The sequence below is a fragment of the Lepidothrix coronata genome, unplaced genomic scaffold, assembly GCF_001604755.1.
Source record: "Lepidothrix coronata isolate B3197 unplaced genomic scaffold, Lepidothrix_coronata-1.0 Scaffold79, whole genome shotgun sequence".
Taxonomy (NCBI): domain Eukaryota; kingdom Metazoa; phylum Chordata; class Aves; order Passeriformes; family Pipridae; genus Lepidothrix; species Lepidothrix coronata.
In genome coordinates this window covers 1,155,199-1,178,700 of record NW_016690259.1, presented here as the reverse complement: position 1 = coordinate 1,178,700, position 23,502 = coordinate 1,155,199, and the positions used below count along the sequence as shown (strand labels likewise).

Genomic DNA, 23,502 nt, shown 5'->3' with positions numbered 1-23,502 from the left:
CCATCCACCCACACTTAAAGGAATTTCTGATCTCTCTTGAAATGTTTTAAAACATGTAAGGAGTTCTTGCCCACCTTATTCCATCAAAACAAACCAGCCTCACATACTCTGTAAGAAAAAATCCCAATCTACCTAGCCACATTTATGTTTCCTTGTACATCTAACCCATTAGAGAAAAAGATTATACATAGTATATTGAGTAATATATAGTATATTGAGTACTTCACCTTAGTTTAACAGAAAGTCATATCTAAGAGCAAATATGACTTTAAAACCCTCAGCAATATAATGGATATTTATATATGTCAATTTTTTGGTAATGTACTTTCTCAGCACAATGGCCTTCAGAGCAAACTTGCCTTTCCCTGTCATTTAATGAAATGCCAAATAATCATACTGGACGTAGATAAACAAATCTGTAATCTTTACAGAAAATAAATAACATTGAAAATCCAGTGTCCATTTTTATGTGCCATGGAAAGACTGGTAAGATCTATAATAGAGACCCTCAGTCTCTGGCATATTGGAACCCCACAAAACAATGGAAAACAGTTTCATGTCTACTTTTGCACAGAGTGGTAATTTTTCAAGATATTTAAAAGAGAAAAGATTTTTGCGTTAAACTTGACTTTTCTTGGAAAGCTGGATTTCATCCCTGCTACAGGACTGCCATCTAATTCTAATCACCAACCTTTTTACAAGTACTCATTAGCCAATCTGTATTTTTGGGGATATCTAACTTGATACAAAGGTTTATCAAACTGTGATTAGTTCCAAGGTTATTTTCACAATATTTCATGATCAAGGTAAGATTTGCTGAGGTTTCAGCTGCAACATTGACTCAAGTGTTTTCTGCCCTGTCACACTATTTACAGACTGTCGTTCTTGATACCCAGTTATACAAACACAACTGTTTCTTGGGCTGAATGGCAAAGCAAGTGAGAACAGACCCAAATTAAAGCAACATTTTGCCTCTTATTTCAGAATTTGCTTAATACTCTGAAAAAATCTCACCTCCGAATGCTTTCAAAATAGACATCCATTATTAGTAGGGCATTTATAAAACAGAAATAATATATTTGCCTCATCACTTGAAAGTCACATAAAGGTAAACTTAATCATGTCTGTGGATGATGCAGATACTACTGAGTGAATATTAAAGAAAAGGCCATGTAGGATGCTTTTTTTTGGAAGAGAGTTCAATCAGTGTGCAATAAATAGGGTTTGAAGATATACAAATGTAACAGTATGGAGAAGAAAGAGTAATGTATTAAATGAGCCTTGTTCATCTTCTAGAGTGAATAAAGTCAGCATAAAAGTAACAGCATGTGACCATTTAGTTTGGCATTATGTGTTGAGGCATAAGCTGAAGGGAAATGTATCCACGGGATACAGGTATAGTTTCATTTTCTTTTTCAAGTACTTATTTCATAAACCCTACAAAGAGAGAAAAAGGCCCCCTTTATTGTACAACATAGAGTATGAAGATGTCTCTATGGAATCCTCAGTTGGTTTCTAATCTCATTAAAAGACACAAAGCAGTAGGTGGTGTAGGATCACAGTTCTGAAAGAATTCACAACCAAAATACACTTTCTTAATGTTTTCCTATTGCTGCCTTTGTGGAAAGGCCCTTCAGCTACCAGAGCAAACAAGTGAAGGATGTGAATTCAGACATGTAATGACTGTAAGGTCAGCACATGACCGCTAAGCACTCATGACCCCAAATTAAGAGGTATTACCCTCTATCTACTAATCCTTGGGTCACAAATGTACAGCCTACTCCAAGAACATTAAAAATTCCTGAAATTTGCTTACACCCCAGTGCTTGAAAGATAGAAAGCTAACATGCATGAAGTGATCAGATAAGTAAAAGGGGCAGTTCTGTTCTCAAACAACATATTAAATATGCCATGTCTTTCAGTCACCTTTTCTGCTAATGAAGACCACTATGAATTTACATTGAAGTATTACAGAAATACTCTATCTTCTGAAAATAAGAATTTAAATTTACAGATCCTAACATTTTAAATCCAAAATAGAATCTTAAAGAACAATGAAAAAGAGGCAACATTCATCTTAGTAGTAAAAACACATTCAGAAGGTATTACTTGTGTAATGGCACTACATGGGACCCACAAATTAAATTTTACATTTTGGCAGGGTGGCTTTAGTTTTTAAACTATGAAACACTGTGTTTATTACTCTTAGTGTTTTCACACTGTACAGAACATGCAAGAGGCTGCAACAGTCATTCTGTTTGTAAGATTACATAAAGGTTTTTACTGACAATAAAATCCCAGCTTCTTTGCCATTGTGACACGTCTTATGTCTCCAAAATTTACTTGTTAAAATTAATAGCAACATCTACATTTCTCATATGTAATTATTACAAAAAAAATCTGTACTTCTTTTGAAGAAGACACTTCAAAAATGAGTCTTTTGTGGAGACCAAAGGAGCTGTGTTAATCTTCTAGCTGTCAGTAGATCTTGCTACAAACTTCATACCTAATATATGAACCTAAAATTTCAGGAAGATATCAAATACATTTCATTTTAGGTTCCTGAATTAGGATCTTACTGGAGACTGTAAAGCTGCCTTCATTTATCAATCCGCCCATATCCCTGTCATTTTTGTACTTGCATTTTTTTTAATGTTACAAATAATAACATTAAAAAAAACCAGGAAAACTGAACGTATCTGACCATATCTATTCATTCCTCTTTGTAGCTTCTCAATAATTTCTTGTGAAATTGTCTGCTTCTCTGCCTGTATCACAGCTTTCTGCCACAAGCTTCTCTGTCACTATTCATGTGCCACTACCTTCTCTAGCCTCTGCAGATCTTTGGACTTGAACACCCCAATATGTATCATTTCACTGCAGTCCATAACTGGCTCCTGACAAACATATAAGGGCTACTTTAGATGGTTTTTTTTTCTTTCTTACTCTCTTGCTTCTCGTAACATCTTCATGATAAAAGGAGCAGCAAAAAGGGGAACCTTTCAGTCAAAGATGTGTGATTACGAAAGAAGCATCCATTCCAGGAAACCCCGTGGCCCACTCCAGGGAATACCAATGGAATACATTCCTTACTTTCCTCCTGCACTGGGACTTGCTCTTGTTAGGGAAGTGACAAAACTGACATATAACAGAGATGGCCATCTGGTGAGACCCAGCTTGCCAGGCGGTTTTATCTGATCCTCAGCACGCCTGCCCATCACCAGGTCAACCAAAACGAGGACAGTGTTTATACACACTGCAGTAGGAAGGTGTACAAAACAAATCAGAATCAGCGGGATTTATAGTATTGGAAATAAAACTGAGCTAATGTGGCTGTGCTGATGTAGCCAGAAACAAAATTGATCCCGAGTACATGGAATTTACTCATTTCTAGTGCACAGCCCAGCTCACATCAGTCTTCCACATAACCACAATATAAAAATGGTAGCTGAAACAACACAAGCCAGCACACTACTCACACCTTGGGTACAAGGGTCTATAAATGGGTCATAATAGGTCAGATGACATGCCTCATGGGAGGAATATCAAAGGAAAATATTTTATTAAGTAGTCATCCATGGTTACAACAACACAAAGGGAACTTCTCTTTGTATTTGGAAGAGAAACATCCAAACCCTAAAGAATAAATCTAAATACTGCTCTCTCCTAAACTTATTGTAAACCACTAAAGCATACAGGGCAAACTGCAACTGGGACACAGTTCAATAAACAAGAGTAAAGCCAGAAAGGAACACAATCTGCTAAAAATCTGCAAATAGCTCAAATCTGTCCACACCAGCAGTAAAACTAGGCGTAAGAAAAGTTCTGGATGTGAGCTAAGTTTGCATGCAGCTTTGGAATGGATTTTACTCATAGCTTAATTGTGGTACACACACAGCCCAAGGGCGTGTCTGCACGATGTGCTTGCACCAGTCTGAAAGGAGCACACTGACAGTGCAGACATCCAAGTCCACTGCAGTAGCACTGCTTCATGTGCTTTTGGTATGCTAAAGAAAGGTTTGGTAAAGTAACTGACTTTAAATCAAACAGTCACATCAGAACATGCAGCAAAATTTAATTCTTAGGTTATTTATATTAGTTTATGGAAAATATATTATTAAAAGTCTGTTATTAAAAAAGTTATTCTGTGATTTGTTATGAAAACAGAGAACAGTCCAGCAACTCCTGGAGCATGCTGTCACCATCTTCCATTCCTAATCCTCATTACAAAGTTCTTATTCTGCCTCAGAAAGCAGATGGCAAGAGATAATGTCAGTAACAATTAGGAGGCTTCACTGCCTTTAAAGGCTGTCCTGTTATACACTTGTAATAACTTTTTTCAGAAATTTTTAGAAACGGGATACTTTGCACAATGTTATTCTAGTAGATGGTTTGGAACATCCCCAAAACAATTACACAAGTTTTGTTTTGGTGTGTTTTGGTTTGGTTTTTTCCCTTTAAACAATGGAGAATGTTGGCTTTATTATTAATTAAAAATAAACATTATAAATTAAGCTTCCTGCATTATTTTCATTCTATACATTGCAAAACTAAAACTAATTGACTTTCTTAGTATTTTAAATCAACTTCCTCTAAACTACTTGCATGCTGCTGAACCTTTCATGTTTTTATGAACCCAGTTCAACTCTCACTAACAACTAACCTGGATCAGATCCAAAATTTCTTTTTAAACTGTGGCTTAGAAAATGCTTTCCATTTGGACAAGGACAAACATAAAGGACCTCACAAGAGTATATATTATGTCACTTTATCTATGCAGAATTTTGTTTGCTTATGAGTTATTTGAATGCCAAGTATACTTTTGCTATTATTATCTTTAACGTTGCTTTAGAAGCTGTTGCTTTTAATTAACAATGCTAGTCTACCTAAGCAAAATCCAAAGAGGAAATAGGATTTTAGAATGAAGGAAAAAAAAAGCTGAGGGACAGACAGATTTCATATAATTAATATGTTGGAGATTTATTTTGAAATTTTAATATTTAAGATGGAGAAAAGAAAATTACTTGCAAAGTCAGTTTTGGCAAAAGCCAGCCTACCTTGGTTCTAGAGCCTTCTTTGAGCTGGCTAAACATTATCTTTCTATAGAAGTACCCTCCCCTATCCACCTACAAACCAGTTACATTAATGGAACATACACTTGCTCTTTGCTCCTCGTTTAAGTTCCCCTCTGCCAAAATACTATGCCTCATATTTGCCACAGACATGAGCAAATCAGAACTCACTAAAGTGTTCAGTTTGACTGAACCAAGACAGACAGCTAAAACATTCTTTAAGTGGTTAAACTAACCTGGAAAGGACCAGGTAAGCACGAGAAAGAAGCAGGAGAAACTCTAGCTCTGGTGTTTTACTAATGGTCCTTCATGCTTCAACAGCAGAACAATTATATTGGTTTAAACTGAAGAGTAGAGGCTAATTGTAGCTATTTGAGAATGAAATAAGGAAATAAAAACTGGTCCTTTATTGGATTTGGTTCTGTGTTGACTATATACCTCACAAATGTTACTAATGCAGTTCAACAGAGGAGTAAATATGTACTTATCTTGCAGAATAAAAATTGCAACCTAAGAGATTTGGAGTTGCTTGAATTGCTTCAAAAGAGAAACTGGAAAAGGAATTCACAGTCCTTTACTATTTAAGAGTGGATCAACCATCTGACCAAGAGAACCAACTGCCCAGTACATTTATGACTCAGGTGAGCACAACCTGGATCGTCAAAAACCTGCATTTGTTTTGCCAAACACATTCTCCTTCTTGACTGATGGGCTATAGTTTGGCCTCTCCTTAAACCAAAAGGGCTACACCTGAACTTTCCATTAAAGGGTAACAACTGACAGATGTGAGGGAACATCTAGCAGGAGGCTGATGCTGAGCAGATGGGCTGAGGTGCAGCAACCTTTTCCATGGGTTTCCACCTCCTGCTTTTGCAAAAGCGCATAATCATCACGAGCCTCACACAACCCTTCCTTGATGCTCCCTGCAGAGCACAGTGCTGCTACAGTTAAACCAAGATCAGTCCACACTGCTCACTGCTCCTTAATGAGATAAGTGACAGAGAAAATAGTTACAGAACTTTCCACTCCAAAATGTTTGTACTCTCACTGCAATGCAGCCAGCTGTGGCATTATTTGTGCCAATGCCACCAGTGGTAGAGCAATATTGTAAATCAAGCCACTTAAAATAATAGCCTATGTTAGAAACAAGGCTTTTTCATATAATTTCAGTTATCTAGTTTAAAGTACAGATTCACAAACATTTGTTCCTGAATAGAGATGCGGAAATGCAGTGAGGGACAGGGAGAAGAGATGGGAAACTTACCTTAACTACATCCCTGCAAGTGCCCTATGTTTTGGAACTATGTCTTCAGATTTTCCTTTCTGTAAATCCAGAAGATCTGTCGTACAGGACTAAAACATCACTAATTTTGATATTGTTTAGAGAAAGATACTTCTGTTTATGAGAGCAAGGAGAGGTGGGTACTATATCTCTCATATTCCTCTAGAGCTTGTCTTAACCACTGAATGTAAGATCTAGTATTTCAAATTACATTTTGTACCACCTAAAAAACTACCTATCTTTTTATTTTTATAAATGTCCCTTTCTGGTTTCTGTTGTTACTCCTCCTGGGCATTGCTGTTATATTCCTGAGTCTAATTACACACTTTATGAAAATTATTATCCTGCAGTAAAGTTAAATCTATCATTTCACGAACAACTTTTACACCTTTGTGTTATGAAACAGAGAATGTCATTTCCTGATTCATCTTCTCAGTACTATTTATTATATGCTTTTACTCTGCTCTTCTTCTAGGAAGAAGAAACTCCTTCCTCACACGAGGGTTCTTCCTACATGTGTACGATGTTGTAAGCTTTCTCTGTACCCCAGATGGTTTTAGCAGCATTGCTGTTTCTCATACCAGGAGTGGAGTCTTGCCAGGGAAAAGCACTGAAAGCAAAGCCTCAGCTGACTTTTCTTTGTATCCTTCCATGTAGGGCACAGATGGCCAGGTTTTCTCAGCCACTCCCCCTCTTCAGCTGAAGACCACAAATTTTCAATTTATTTCTAAACAGTTCCATGTATGCAAATATTATCAAAATCTCACTTTCTTTTCCAGCAGTTAGGATGGAAACTTCTCTACACTGACTATACTACAAACCCTTTATTTTGAATACTCACCAAATTCAAGTTTAGCAGCACATTTTCACATATGATCTATAAATAAACACTGAAACAAACCAAACAACACCATATCCTACCAGGTCTCTCACCAGTACATTTTTCTATGCAAGTCCTAACCAATACTAATTCACCTTGCAGGAGGAACAACTTGAATATTTCTTTGCAAGACAAAGACTTCCAATCACAGATCGTAAGTATTAGTACATCAAGTAAGAAACTGCCATTGCTTTCGAACTTATATTTTTCTCCCTTACCAATACTGAGCTTGTGATGCAATTTTTCCATGTTAATCAAAATTCTTAATACATTTTCAACAGTATCCCTCAGAACACCGTTTACAGGGAGTGCCCAGGCACAGCATTCGGAGAACAGACAAAGAGAAGACAGACAGATTTAGTGAACACCTGTTAAATGGGGCAGTGGCTCCAGCACAATTGTTTCCCACTTCATTTCACACAGTAATAACTTTAATGTCCTCCACGGACTTGCTTTCAAACACCAGTTCTACAACATCAAACAACAAAAGAGCTGAAAGCAAATTTAATTGTCTAGATTGCTTCAAATCAACTTTTTTAGATAAAAGCAAATTTACCTATTTCAGTTTTCTTTTTTTTTAACTGTATCTACTAAAACTATGTTAACATTCAGATTTTTACAACATTCCTCTCCATGTTTTAATAATTATCTCGAGTACAGTAAATTCTCTTACCTCATTAGAAAATCTGCATCTCTCATCACTTTGTTGAATGTCCATAGTTTTAGTTTAGGCTTTGGTTCCTTTTGACTCTTATCCTGGCTTTTCTTACTATTTAACATCTTTCTGTTTCATTTTGCTCTCATTTAAAATATTTGTCCTTTTTAGTTTTATTTCTGCTCACCTTGTTTAGTCTCAGACTTCACTAAGATAGACACATATAATAAATGTGTCTAATACATTTATCTATAGATAAATACATAGTGTCATAATGATCAGCATGTAATTTAAACTCTTTTTAGAATGTGATAGGTTATGGGTTTTTTTAAAATGACAGAATTATGCTAGAATTATTTATTAACTTGAATTTTTTTAAATATGAAGTGTGGCAAATGATGACATCAGCTTCTTTAACTATTTTTTTTTCCATAATAGCAAAACCAGACAAATTATCTATTATTCCATTAAGCTTTCTTTATTCAGGAAGGCTGGCATCTATCACACTTCCAGAAATTATTGAAATGCAAGCATGTGTGGACATTTTTAAATAATTTTACTCTGCTTATATTCTTGAAGTCCAGAGTTGAGCTGTAATTTCAATAAAGTAACTTGTATGCAGAGTTTAAAGAGATGGTAGGAATTGCAAACAAGATTTGTTAGGAAAGAATAGATTTTACTAACTCTATTTTCCCTTCCTATTTACATACCTGGATTGGAAATAAATTAAATTAATGCCTTTGAGTGGCAAATGATGATATACTACCTAGGTTACTGTTTTCATTAAAAAGGTGAAAAAAGTTTCTTTACATCATCACATATATTTTACTGTATATTAACTTTGTCCTACAGATGCACCTCTCCAACATATTCCATCATATATATTATGCAAACCCCATCTTCCAGTATTAGCATATTTTGATGTATTATGAAACCCGAACTGAATGCTTTCAGCATCCTTACATTCTATTCAAAAGTATGGTTGGAGTTCACTTTTCATTACTTCCCTCATATTCTTGAATATATTTGACTTTCTCTGCATAGCAGTCTTCTTTACAAATTAAATCAATAAAAATTCATACATGAAAATTAATAAAGCCAATATACCAACAGAACTGGATTTAAATAAGCGTGAATTTCTGGCCATATTTCTTAGATGGCACTTCAATAAAAATAAGTTATTCTTATACACACAGAGTCAATTGTACACACAGAAAAATTAGTCTACTTTTTTTTTTATTCCCAGATTTTCAGAATCTTTTCTAAAAGGCCATAAATCACATTCCTTTAGAAATATTTCCTCTCTACTTTTCAAAAATGTCTTATATTGAACGTTTCTATTATTTTCCCTCTAGAATACCCACAGATTAGGTTTTCACCTGCACTGATTTCACCTATGTGTGGTCATGCTGGCATTACTAATGTTATTCTAGACTTAGCTGCATATGAGATCTGAACAAGGTGCTTCAGAATGGGTAACAAAAGTCTGATTTCCCTCCCTTTCTGTGCTAATAATCAGATCTGTACATGCTATAATTAAAAGACTCTGCTTACAATTACCCAATATTCTTTGATTCTAACTTGCCCTGCACACAAGTATTTCTGCGTGAAAGACAAAAAAGGTTCTAACTTTCAGGAAGTAATTCCAAAAGTGCAAAACATCCTGCAGTGACAAACACGGATGATGAAATTGTTACACATGTGGCTGAATTGGTAGGAATTGACCCTGAGTAACACAGTAACACAGATACACCAATGCACCACTTGGCTCGAATGCAAAGACAAACAGGTTTAAGCCAGTGCTGGTATTCTACATAGAAAAATTGGAAGGGAAAACCAGACAGTCCCTAGAACTGCACACTGTAGTCATGGAAGCACTTCCTGAGGAAAGGAGGAATCCTGCTGCTTACATTCACACACCATCCTACATTTCTTCAACTGTTTAAGAGACCTTCTGTGCTTCTCTGCCTCTTAAGTACATACATAGTGCAGCCCCTGTGCTTCCCAGGACTGCCTTGGTTCCTCAGATGAGGAAAAAAAAGATGTGTTAAAAAATACCAAACTTTTATATACCTGCAGTCCAGCAGACTGGACCTCTCACACCCAACTTTGCTGAAGAATAATATTCCTGACAACTTTCTGGATTAGACTGTTACATTTCTGAGACTTCTATAAATGGAAATGTTTATTTTGCCTGATACAGGGAACCTTACTTCCTGCACAAACCTCTTTCCATAGTCCCAGCTTGAAAGCAACATAAAATGAATGCAGAGCTTGAAGATAACATAAAATGAGTGTGGCATGGTGTTTTAAGATTCACTGGTAATAGTTATGTTTAAACGTAGAGCTATTTTAAATGCTTTGTGCACCCATGTAGCATAGAAATAAAAGTATTTGCCAGGAAAAGCAAAGTTCTGGATTACTTTTAAATCTGCTTTTGCTATAATAAATGTGATTTTTGCTAAAAATTAATATGCTTGTAGAGTTAATAGATATCCTCCATTCAGAGGATATGGTATACATCTTGTTTAGAATATAATTATAAATTCCAAAGAAAAGCCACAAGCAATCACCAAACATCAGAAACACAAATGGAAGTAACAGTTCCATCTATTTACTGAAGTAAAGAGTCTGAAAGAACTGGTATCAAAACTCTTTTACCATGATCCATCACTTCTCTTCTACATGAACAGATATCCAACATGCCAACAGAACTATCTAAAATACCCTAAGTTGAGTAGAGTTCACAGAGCTATGATTTTTCTTGTCCTCTATTCTACAGTCAAATTCTGTACACATTTTGTGTCAGTTGGATCACCAGAAGCATTTTAATCATGCAGGGTACACAGATCAATCTTTATTCCAGCTTTTCAGGACTATATCCAATCCTACTTAGACCAGAATTTCAAAGTAGGTGCTGCACAGATAACAACTCTGATGTTGCACAACCCACTTTTCATTTTAGCATTTTTCCTGCCCTCTTAACATTTTTAACATATTTAACAAGTCAGCTATTACCAGCAATACACAACTAAAATTCTAGCAATCTATTACTAGTAATCTGCAGTTGTGAGCCTTAATTCATAGAGTTCATACCCACATTATTTCTACAGCATTTGCTGTAACTATTTGCAAATACACAGCTGTGGAACCAGGAAAAATACCATAGAGAGATTTTTCCAAGATAATACAAAAAATCCAGTACATTCTAATTAACAATCACTGCTTTAGCTACTGCTTCAATACCTCTATTTGACTAACAGCAATAGTTTTAACAGATTGAAAGTAGCATAATGTTGTTGAAACCAACTTTTGTTTCGACTCACAAAAGCTGCAGTTCTGAGTGTTGTTGGTGTGTTAGTTGGCAGGGAATGTTGCTTCTTCAGTGTTCTCTGGTGCAAGGTGGAGTTCCCTCCACTAAAAAGTAATGCACCATATCAGCTGATAATGATCCTCTAATTCTCTTTATAGATCTTTCTTACCAACTAGTGATCCTTAATACTGATTCATTATGCTCCATTAAAATTTGTAAATGACTGTCCTACCTTCCCTCTCCATTTTACTTATCATGCCACAATTACTTTGTGTATAGTACCTTTATGTATTTAAGCATTTCATTTGTTTCAGAAAGCATCCTAGCTTCCAATCACTACATTTTCAATTATTTGAAAATTGGATTTCAAAACTTTCAATCCAGCACAGTAATCTCATCACTTTTCTAATTTGTCTTGCATTTTCCCCAGCACTGAATGAAATGGATAAACCCCTAATAATGAAAGGACTAACTCTGCAATAAAGCACTAAAATACTTAAATTGAGATATATTGTGGAAAGCTGTCTTGACAGACCTCAACAACTTTATTATCATTGAAGCAATCTAATTCTCAAAAAGCTGAGCCTCATCAAATCTGTGTGAAATTTAGTTATTATCTGTTGATTAATAGCTTTAAATTAATTCTTACCAATTCAGACATCCAAGCTTCAATGACAAGACAAAATAGATCACTTTACCATTTAGAATAGAACTGTCTTATTGGGATTTTTTGCTATTCCTAACTACCAGTGGGAAGCATGGGACTTTTCCTTGGGTTGCACCTGGTCTTTTTGTCATGCATGATATGAAGAGCATTTAAAATTTCTATCAGCTTTAATGGGGTAATTATCCCTAGCTCCAACACATGAAATTAAATTTCTAAAACAGAAAATTATTCTGAAGGACAGCATCTTACATAACTAAGACTGTGAAGCCAAGAAAAGACGCCAGAAGAATCTATGTTTTAAAAGGTATATCTACTTCCATGTGTGACAACTATTGCCACAGTTTTTGTTTAAGACTTCTGTATCCAAACCACATCTGCACATCTATCTCTTTATATTCTCCCCTTCCCAGTTTACTTCCCATTCCTTTTTTCTACAGGACTCTGATAAGCATGGGAGAAACAAATCCGCTTTGCTCACATACTAATGGCCTAAAGATATCACAACTTGGAATTAATAAAGTAAGGATGCAACAATATGTTGCATTTGAGATTTTTCTGTTTTGTTTGGGGGGAGGAATTATAGTTTTATCTTGTTTAAGAGTCTGTGAATTTTTGACTGTTATTAAGCTGATACTATAATTCTTATTACACACACATTTATAAAATGATGGATTTATACAACAGTACAGTTATTGTCAGCTGCACCTGTGTAAATGGAAAACTGCTTTCAGATGCCTTAGCAGTTATCCTATGACACTAAATACAGAGCTTAGAGGTATGTAAGTTTTCAGAATGTTAAAAACACAGTCACTTTTCCATCAAACTATTGACTGTCTCAGAGAAGAATATCCTACCCCCCCATTGATTCGTGCTATTATAAAACATGGTACTATCACAGTCTAATACAAAGCACCAACTATATACAAAAGCAATAGCTGCATTTTGGAGTTCTTTGTATTGCTCAGAATGACATCCTGATGGTATCATTTAGCTCATCATGACATTCCATCAATCAAAATCCAGTTTTAATTACACACCATTCTGCTTTTTCTCTCAGAGCAAACACAGCGGACATGCAACGACCTATTTCAATTAAAATACATACTTTATAGAATTAAAAATAGGTTGGAAATCACTTTTAAATCAGCTATCAGCCTGTCAATTAATGTTCTGAACCCCTGCTATTGACCCAGTACTGTACAAGCTGTTATTATGCACTGTCCTACATATCATCTGTTCCCCGTGCTGCTCCGTTCCAGAAAGACAGACAGCTGCAGCACTATATCCCTGTTCAACCTGAGGACCATCTGACTTTAATTGTAGCACACAGCTTGATGTGGGTCTGGTTATGAGAAGCCAAAGTATCACACTGTAATAATCTGGAAAAGCAGAAACCTGCCAACACAAGGCTGTGAACAGGGGCTCGGGCTGTCTGGCTGGCTGACGGGCTGCAGGAAATATGATTAATGAGCAAGGTATAATGATATCAGGAACCCGATTAGCACCACAAAAAGGTCACAGATCAAAGTAGTATGCATTTCATGAGCTCCAATCGTTGTGTAAGATCTGTGGACTTAAAGAGGTAAACTGAAATGCAAAAGGGAAAAAATATCTGTGCGTGATAGCTTGCAAAACGAGCACTTAAAATACTATAATCGCTATTTTGTCTGAACCAGGAAGCAGTGAGGAAATATTAACTGAATGAATCAGCCCATGCCACATTGCTGCAAGCTTTTCTTGATAGTATTCCTGAGGCTCTGAGCTTTAAGAATTCTTCCTAAACACACCTATTCTACTTAAACAATGTGGATTTGATGCTGATGGTAACCAATCCACTAAGTATTAACAAGAAAAAGCAATTTAATACTTGCATGTAATTTTCTCAGTTTTATTCCGCTGCAAAAATGGCAGATTACAGAGAGCATCATCCACACCAGCACTAACAGCACCACTACCACCACAATAAGTTCAACTACATCTCACAGAAGCAGTTAAAGTAATTCACTGGCACAGAGTTTAAATTTAATGCTACCAGACTGACCAAAACTTGGTATCTGAATTATCAAAACAGTATCAGGGACCTACAGTGTTACCAAAACAGATGATGTCTGGCACGCTTTAATATACCATCACTTGATAAATTATTTCTTACTTTTGTAATTAGCTTAAGCCTTTAAAAAAAAAAATCTGTTCTATCCAATTAATACTTGAAAACTGCATGCTCCTGTAAAAGTACACCCTGAGAACACAGCAAAAGTGAGGGATATCAAAGAAAGCTTCAAGAAAGGAGGCAGAGACTTGGGAAATGGAGGAAGAATGAGGGAATGGTAGGTCCCAGCATACAGAGAAGTGAGGGTGAGGAAAACTTGGCTCAAGGCTAGAAATGAGGAAAAGAAAATTAAGAGCTAAAACCTTAGGAAAGGAAGAAGTGGGACATGGAGAATAACTTCACAGTGTGGAAAGCCAAATCTGTAATTAATAGAATAAAAACTATATTTTATGTAAAAGCTAAAATACCACAATTGTGAGAGATCAAGGCCACCATCTGTCTTTGACAAGTCTGCTTAAGAACACAACTTGTCATTTCTCAGGTTATCCCGAATCCCCAGCGCAGGCCAAACTCAAAGAGGTGTCAGGCTACTCCCCTTACCTATTACCTATCACCACAACTGGAAGATCAAAAGCTGTGTTTCAATATAGTTTGCCAAGTAGTCCTACTAAATGCTAGTGTATTTCATAGCTGATTTAAATAAAATTTGCACATGCTTCTTTCTACATGAAGGAATTCATATAGAAACTAAATTCACACTACATACTTTGTGATTATTATGGTGCACTTACAACTACCTGCAGAAACCTAGGCCACACAGCATTTCTGAAAATCATGTCACCAGTAAAAGTGCAGTGTAAAGCATTCTGATAACTTCTAAATCACAGATTTCTTCTGATGTGAAGGTTCTGCAAAGTTATGGATATGAGTTCTGATGTTCCACCAACATAAGAACGTTTTCAATTCCTATTTTCAACCATAGGAGTGTCAGGATGTTATCCTGATAGGCCTGGCATCTGGAAGGCTTTTGAAAACTTCCATGCCATAATTCAGTATTTCCAGTTAGCCGACTACCACATGAAAACTACAGCCTAATTTTTCAAGATTTGTTAAGAAAAGCTTCTCTTATTTATTTTAGAATGCCATCCATGCAGAATTCTTTCATTTTGAGAAGGGCCTACCACAGCTTTTGAGAACGTTCTCAAAAACCAACAATGACAGTGCAAGGGTTATGCTGTAATCCATTACACTGCCCAGAGGGCACATTGAAGGCAGGCAGTGATAACAATCGGATTTTTCCAAAGCAGGGAAAAGAATAGTTAGAGAGGTTTGGAGAATGAAGCAGGCAAAGGAGAATTTGGCTTTATTTTCTTGAAAAAAAGGCTCTGAAAAATATCAGTTTAATGGAAGAAATGGAAGAGGTGACAGAAGACTTAAAATACAATCTTCTTTCCTGAGGTGTTCACGGATCTTTGGAGTTAAATGGACACTAAAATTAAGAAACTCTAAAATTACATTCAAGTAATTGGAATGACAAATATTTTTATGATTAAACAAGCTTTTTCAAGTCTTCTGTAAAGTGATGATTTTATTAGCTCTTTAGAGCCACAAGAGCTGACACACAAATAGAGTAAGATCTGCACACTCAAACTTTTTTGAGCAATTCTAAAGAATGAGCCATGCTTTGTGCCTTTTTTCTTCTTAAACTTGTAAATCTATTTCTTCAGATAATTTCAGACATAGTCCTATATAAATTATAAATATATGTATTGCAAGCAAAGACCCAAATTATTTTAGAAGAATCTTGCAAAACAAAAGTTACTTGACTACAGAAGACAACCATCTTACCAGTCTGTTTATGCGAACAAATTCTTCTGGGGTTTTGGCCCATGGTGGAAGTTCAACATCAGACACAACTGTTCCATCATCCATCACTCCCAGGTTGTAATTGTTGCTGTTGACAAATATCTCTGGCAGGTAATAAAATTCAGGAATCAATTCCTGGAGATAAATGAAAAACAATGCCATGTTATAAATTCTGTCAAGAGGATGCACTGTGTCATGTTAAAAAAAATAATTACTGGAATGGCATTAGGTAAAGAGAATACACAAAATTCTCCCACAGACATCCCACTCCTGCCCTAGAAGGGAGAAATCCCTGCTTTTGTACTTTCTAAAATTTACACCTGTAGATATGATAAATCCTTAGCGTGCTTTTAGCATGACAAAGAACTAAGACACAACAGGCTACAGGACAAAAATGTCAGAATACTGTTTGTGACTGCGTATTATACACAGAGAAACTTATGAACATCACGTGGAACAAGCAATATTTAGTGGAATGCTACAGACAACCAATGATGTTAAGAAGTCGTAGAAAACTGCTTCTTTCACATTTTAATACAATCCACATTTTAAAGTGCTAATGCACAAATAGCAGTCTACAGTTTGGGTGAAACTAGCACCACAGATATTAATTACAAAGGTGTAAAACCCAGTTATATTCTTATTCTCTCTAACATAAAGGGTCTAAGAACTTAATGTTTAGGCTATTATCTAAGATTGTTCAACGCCCAGAAATAATTTTTTTTGTAAATTCTAAAATCCCCGGAGTTATGCCACATGTTCCACAAAAAAAAAAACAAACCCAAAGCTGAATCAGGTCTATATTTTTCATTCACGGAAAGGTCATTAACTCAATTATGTGCCCAGTCTATAAATTGCAGGGGAGAATCACACGTAATTTCACACACACGAGGAGAGAAGGAAGGAATCTCACATGGTTACGAGGTCTGCACTAAATGCCTTGTCAGGATCATCACTGCTCTAAACAAGTGTGCTCTGCAGGCCAGTACTGGAACACAGCATTGACACCTCCCTGGCTGGCCTGCTCTGGCACCTCTGCAGGCACAGCCATGCCAAACACGGTTGAGGAAAAAATGTAAGCACACACAGCATAGGAATTGTACTTTCCAAGTCTTCTCAGAAAAACAAAGTAATAGTAATGGCTAAACAAAAATTTTATTAAGCAGAAGAACGATACATCCTAGCGAAGAATGGAACACAACATGCTAAGAAAAATTAGGCTCAAACCCACAAGGATTTTCTCCTGGATAAATGGATTATTTCCTTGTTTTGCAAACAGACACGCAACTTCCTAAGCTGACATGCATTTTGAAAAATACACACTCAGTAACACATAAACATACCTAAGGTAATGTGATTAGAACCTTATTTACACACTTTTATAAAAATGTCTGCAAAGTCTTGGCATAACACTTCATAGAAAAATCTGATTAAGACATAACATATATATTTCTGCCCTAAATACCTTTTAAAGGTAGGGGTTTTTTTTGTGGAACTTCATGTTGAGACTTCAATACACCCAATAAAGCTGGCAATTTGATGGATTTAGAAAAATTGAGCCACTAAATTAGAGAATTTACTCCCTTTGTAAAGAAAGGATCAATACATGTAATTGCTTCAGGAAGTGTATTTCATAGCAAATGAGTGGTGTAAAATTGGTTTTCCATACAGCAAGTGCAAACTGCATGACACTTTAGGAGTAGAAAAAACCATCAGACTACTCCGCTGGCTTTGTCTACAGTGGGTGTAGGATGTAGCTATGCCAGAAGCTCAGTAGATCAGACCTGAAACCCAGTCCTGACATGGGTCAGTGGATCAGTGGTCTCCCAGATAGCCCCTCAGGGCCAGCTATGGCATGAGCAGCTTTCCAAATGGCTGAGTGCAATAGGGAGGTCATCAGATTGCGGACAAGGTCAATCCGAAGTTGCCAGGGCAAAGACAGGAAAGATCAAGCAGGAATTAAGCTATTATCACCTCCATCCTTGTGTGAAACACCCCTTGGCTTTGAATTGTACATCTTTTTGTTTACAGTCACCTTAAATTAACTAGGCAGGGTAAAAACATGCTTCTGTACCAAATGCTTGACAAGTACTTGATAAAAAAGGAGATTTGAAACTATTTAATTGTATAAGTGAAAGAACAAGAATGTAGCGAGGATAAACATTTGTAAAAAAGAAAGCAACACTGAAGTTGCTATAGTTTTTATTATCACAGACAGAAACCAAAAAAGAAAAAGCAGAGACACAAGACTCTTAATTTGACAGCAGCATGCACCACAAATATGAAACCATACCATGATTCTGAATACTTAAAACATAAGCTCATTACATATGTTACTGATGCTTTTATTTCTTCTTTAAATCTATATATCTGTACAGCTATTCATTAGTTTCTTTCAAGATCAGAAAACATTTGGCTTTCTAGAACACATTGTTTTCATTAGATTACACAGAAACAATATGCTGTCTGGAAACTTCAAAATTATCAGTAACTTCTACTAGTTCGACTATTAGAAACTTTTCATAAAACTTTTCATTACTCCAGAAATGAGCTTTCAGAAAGTTTTTCACTGTCACCATAATGACACATTTATACAAAAGGAACTTCTTTATTATGTGATTTCCTTCTCTTGACCATGTGCTAGCATTTATCCCTGGGAAAAATAGAGTGCAAACTTATACATCGGGCCATTGGAAATGGGTAGTATTTAGTGCCTATTTTCTATGGCTTTATACCAGAGAAAATGAAACCATTAGTTAAACAGTTTTTCCTAAAACCAGCAAATAAACCTGTTAACAAAATACTAATTTTTGTCAAGCTTACAAATATTTTTCATGTATTTGGTAACTGCAGTCCTTAACAGTCCTTCTCAATTCTGTTTGTGGGGTCTTCTTTTTTCTTAAAATCTTCAAATCACATGCACAGACTGACACTAAAACAGCAGATGCTGACTCATGTGTAACTCCACTAATGATGGAACTTTTTGGACACACCAAAATGTTAAAAAAATTAACGAACACACTTTTTGCTTGTTTTTAGTGGATGGAGGAAGGAGTTATGAGTGTTTTCACACAAACATCACATGAAAATGCAGAACCAGACATGAGGGGCCAGACTGAAGGATCATTTAATATCTCCCCCAGAACAGTGACAAGGACTGGACTAACACAGGGCAGATAAAGTCTTTCCACCATGGATATTCTGTCAGCTTCTTACTGTTAAATGGTTTTGAACTAATCTGTGCTTCTCACTTTTAACTCATTAATCATGGGTTCCACGCTGCAGTTTTGTCTACACAGGTTTTCCTTTGGCTATTCTAAAACTGCTTCCTCACAGTTTCAATGGATGGTTCTAGCACCCATACTGTGAAACACAGTAAATGTTAGTTCCTTATTTGCTCTTTTATATGTCCTTCTGGATACTACAGACCAACATTATCACATTCTTCCTCAGTGGTCTCTTTTTGCAAGCAAAAGGATTCTAGTCATTTTAGATTTGTTCCCACTGGAAGTCTTCCCTTCCAACTAAAAATTTTAGTTGCCTTCATACTTTTTCTAACCCTACTGAGTCCCTTCTGAAATTTCACACGCTCAGCATATGTACCAAAATGGTAAAATTGCCCCACATTTCTTTTACTTATATGATTTTGCAGAAAACCAAAACATCTTTGTGATTTCTTGAAGCTCTTGCTTTAGTACAATTGTGTTTGAAAATTACTTTCTAAAATTTCTCTGTTGGAATTCACCAGTTCTACAAGGTGCAGACAGACATGCTTATGATAAGTCCTTCTGCCATGTTTTTTATTACAACTGGTCAAGGAGCTCACAGTAAACATCAACATCAATCTAACACACAGTATTTATAAGTGGTATATCGTTTTTTTTTTTAAATATTAAAAAATTTGCCATATCAAGATTCTTACTAAAATGTTTATAAAATTCTGCAAGTAATTACAGTACAATATTTCTCTAACAAAAGTTGCCCTGTAACACATGGAAACAATGATTCCTAAGGAAACGTCACTAAAAAGATTTTTCTGCAAACACATAATATCAACAGAATGTCAGTTTAACATTGGTAATTTATTTCCACTTATGCCACCAGGTATCTCTATATGAGATACTTTGTTTCTTTAATGCAATGAAATGTTATTCTTTTGTTTAGAAAATCAATTATGCATTTTGAAGCAGTTACATGATCTGCATAGGTGTCTAGAAAAAATGACACATCCCTAATCATATTAAAACATTCATAAGATACCAAATTTTCAAACTAAATTATTTCACAAACGCATTAAGCAATTTTAAGCCTATGTAGAACCTGTCAAACAGAATAATAAAAATGCATATTAGAAGTCTGAGGTTTCATTCATATTGCCACTTTATTTCCTCTTTTAGGGGACTTAGATGGCATTCAAAAATATATAGGAATTTAATAAATTAACTCAAATTTCATTTTTTCATCACACGCCAATGAAATCATTTTCATGACTGTGGGAAAGTATAAACCCAGGAGTTTCCTCCCATCTGCTATATGTGTGTTATTTCTCACCAAGAAATTGTCAACTAAGAAATTGTCTCAAGACATTGCCTGCAATTCTGCTAACTTGCAAGAAAAATACTTCAGCAGGTTTCCATTAAAATTCTAAATTTAATTAATGAAGAAGTTAATTTTTTCAATGTTTAACCACTCTGGTTAAGTTCTAAGCAACTACATTTCAAATATTTCCAAGTTTAAGAAAAATATTGAAATCCTCTGTAATTTACAATCAAGCAAAGAAAAAAGTCCAGGTATTTATCTAGTAGAATAATGAAATATATGATAACCACAATTAACAGTTGATTCATAATTGATCAATAAATAGATTTTATTAACTCTATACTTAATTGCATTAAAAATGCATCCTTAAGGCACTTTAAATTCTGTTATAGATATATATATATATATATATACACAGACACAAAATTATTTTACCTTTTACCAAGAACATATGCAAAAGTATGCAATGGTATTTACTTACCACATATTTACAGTAGGTAATATGTAGTTGAGGTTAATTTTACAGAGAAAGAGGAAAAAAGTTGTATATATAACTACATTCCTTTCTTCCATTTTTTTTTTAAATTAACTGGGGGTGAAAAGGATTTATGATTGAATCATAAAAAGGTCTAGACAAAATCTTGAAAGGTCACTTTGTCCACCTCTCCATTCACAGACAATTATAAACAGGTATTCTTGACAGATGAATTCAAGGCAGATGTTTCTTTGCCTCGTTCTTTTAAAACTTTCAGTGATGGGGATCCTTGGAATCCCTTGGGTTCATCTGTTCCCACCACCAGGTATTCCTAACATCTAGACTGCTGTTCCTGCAGCTGGAACCCATTGCTTGTCCTATTCAGACCGAACAGGAGTGACAGGCAGCAGCTGCCCCTTTGTGGAGGAGCAGCTTTTTCCTCAGGGACAGTGAGATCCATTCCCAACACCACCTTCGGACTGAGCACTGTTCTCCCCCTGCAGTAAGGATGGACAGCACCAATTCTGGCGTGCTGGCACACTGAACAGGAAGGATATAGCAGAATTCATCTCAACACAAGACAGAAATTCTTTTCAGTGAGAATGATTGTTCACTGAACAACAACCCTAGAGTCTCCATCACTGGAGGTTTTCAAGATGGGCTTGGTCAAGGTGCAAGATAATCTCATCTAGGCTTCCTTTCCCACAAAAAAAAGTTGGACCAGATGATCTTTCAGGATCCCTTCAGCCTGGGCTGTTCCATGATTCCACAAAATGCAGTGCACTGTGCCTGCCAGCCAAAATTCCCAGCCCAGTAAAAGCATTACAACTGTCAGAGCCAAAGCACTTCATGTTTCTGTCCTTGTTCCTCTTTTCTCTGAAGTAAGCAATCTAAAACTGACAACTTTATATCAGTGGTCTTATTTTCTATACCTATAGTCATTCTCCTTCGGACTCCAGCAAATTTGTCCGTAAATTCCTCAAAATTTATTATTTAAACAGCTACAGAAGTAGTTTGGAGCAGATATTAAAAGTATTTGCTTCATTTTCAATACAATTATGACTGGATATAAAAGAAGTAGACCATGGATATTAGATGGAACTTCCTGATCAGGACACCCAGATGTCCCTATTTTTAACTACTGCAATTCCCACAGATTATCATACACAGATCTGACTGAATTTAGAGTATTTATTTTTCCTTATTAAACTCAGAGAAGCATTTTCCTGGTATGGATCTTAACACAATTTTAGAGAAAAACACATCTTTTACAAAAAGCAAAGATCTGCATCCTTAATATGTTAGAAGTTTTACTACACCAGATATAATGTTTATGGTTAAAAATCTGAATTTCTAGGTACCTGCTTCTGAATTTTGCTGCTCATTGCTCTTGGACATCTCTAACTTTGTGACTCCTACGACACGAAATTCCTCCTATACAAAGGTCACGTTGCCAGTTTGGCAGCAATTTTGTTCCTTGCAACTTTTGAAACTCTCATCTATCAGAAGGAAAAGTATAAAACAAAGCAAAGAATATGTAGAAAAGCTTCCCAGGTTCCAGGCTGTCTTAAGCATGCTTATGTTAGGCAGCCTGTTTCAATGAGCATGAGTTATCACGGTACCAAAAACTCAACAAATCTTGTTAATTATTGTACTTGTAGCCAATGTTTTTTTTATTCCTTTTAAGAACAATTAATAAAACCTGAAGAACAGCACATAACAGCACTATAGCTTCAAATAGATTTTGAGAACACCCCACGGCCAGCAGAGTCCTTGGTTTAGCACAGGGTAAGTCTAGTTCAAGGCTGGCACTCTCAGTCTCCATAAGCTGATTGTATCAAACACATTTTTGTCCAGGATCATCTCTAGCCATTAGCCTAGAGATGATTCAGAGGCAAAGAATTAGAAAATGGATGAAAACCTCCAAGTCAGAGCCTACTTTCAGAGCTCTCTGTTTATTACAGTCTGTGGTTTGAGACAATGGTTTAAACGTGTGATTATCATTTCAGTTATAATTTAGTTCCTAATCTCAGGATGCCTTTTTAGCATCCTTCTGCTTCTCAAGCTGTCCCCTCCAAGGACACTCCTGAAGAATCTTGGCCAAAACCAATATTCCCCAATCCCACCAGTGTTTATATAGACCAGGTGCCCACTTTACAACACTAGTACACTCCTAGGAGCCCAAGACAATCTAAACATTATAGCAGACATTGCTTAATACCATTAAAATTCAAAGAGACTTTAAACAAGAAGCTTGACTTAAAGAAAAGTCTTATTATTAAAGAAAAGTTGTCTAAAATTATGTGATGCTAGTGAGTTTTACAACATAGTTAACTTGCCAAAACAGCATTTCTGTACCTAAAATTAAGCTGATGAGGATCATAACTTGCCAAACACACCTGTATGAGATACGAATTCAGATATTCAGTACCATCACAACAGCTTTAAAATAGCTGTCGCTGATGTGTGTCATATCACACAACTGATTTTCATAAATTAATACCCATTTTATGATGGAACAATCTGGAACAGTGTAACTGGAGCTTACTAATGTCTTCTGTAAGCTTATGGTCTTCTAGGATCTCCTTTTGAACAAAACTAACTAAATTAACCAAAATGAAACCCAAGCCATAAGCACATGAAAAAGAACCAAACATAAAGCAGTAGAGGAAAAGGCATGAAGAATGGTATATAACTCTATAC

At 35.8% G+C, this 23,502-nt stretch overlaps 1 protein-coding gene across 3 annotated transcripts in view; it reads right to left on the bottom strand.

Moving 5' to 3' along the window:
* LRBA (LPS responsive beige-like anchor protein) overlaps nt 1-23,502 on the bottom strand; it is a 410,805-nt gene that overhangs the window by 83,009 nt on the left and 304,294 nt on the right. For all 3 annotated transcript variants that reach the window (XM_017820154.1, XM_017820156.1, XM_017820155.1), the window contains exon 46: nt 15,768-15,920. In XM_017820154.1, coding sequence (XP_017675643.1) covers nt 15,768-15,920 — 153 coding nt within the window. The remainder of the gene's footprint in view (nt 1-15,767; nt 15,921-23,502) is intronic.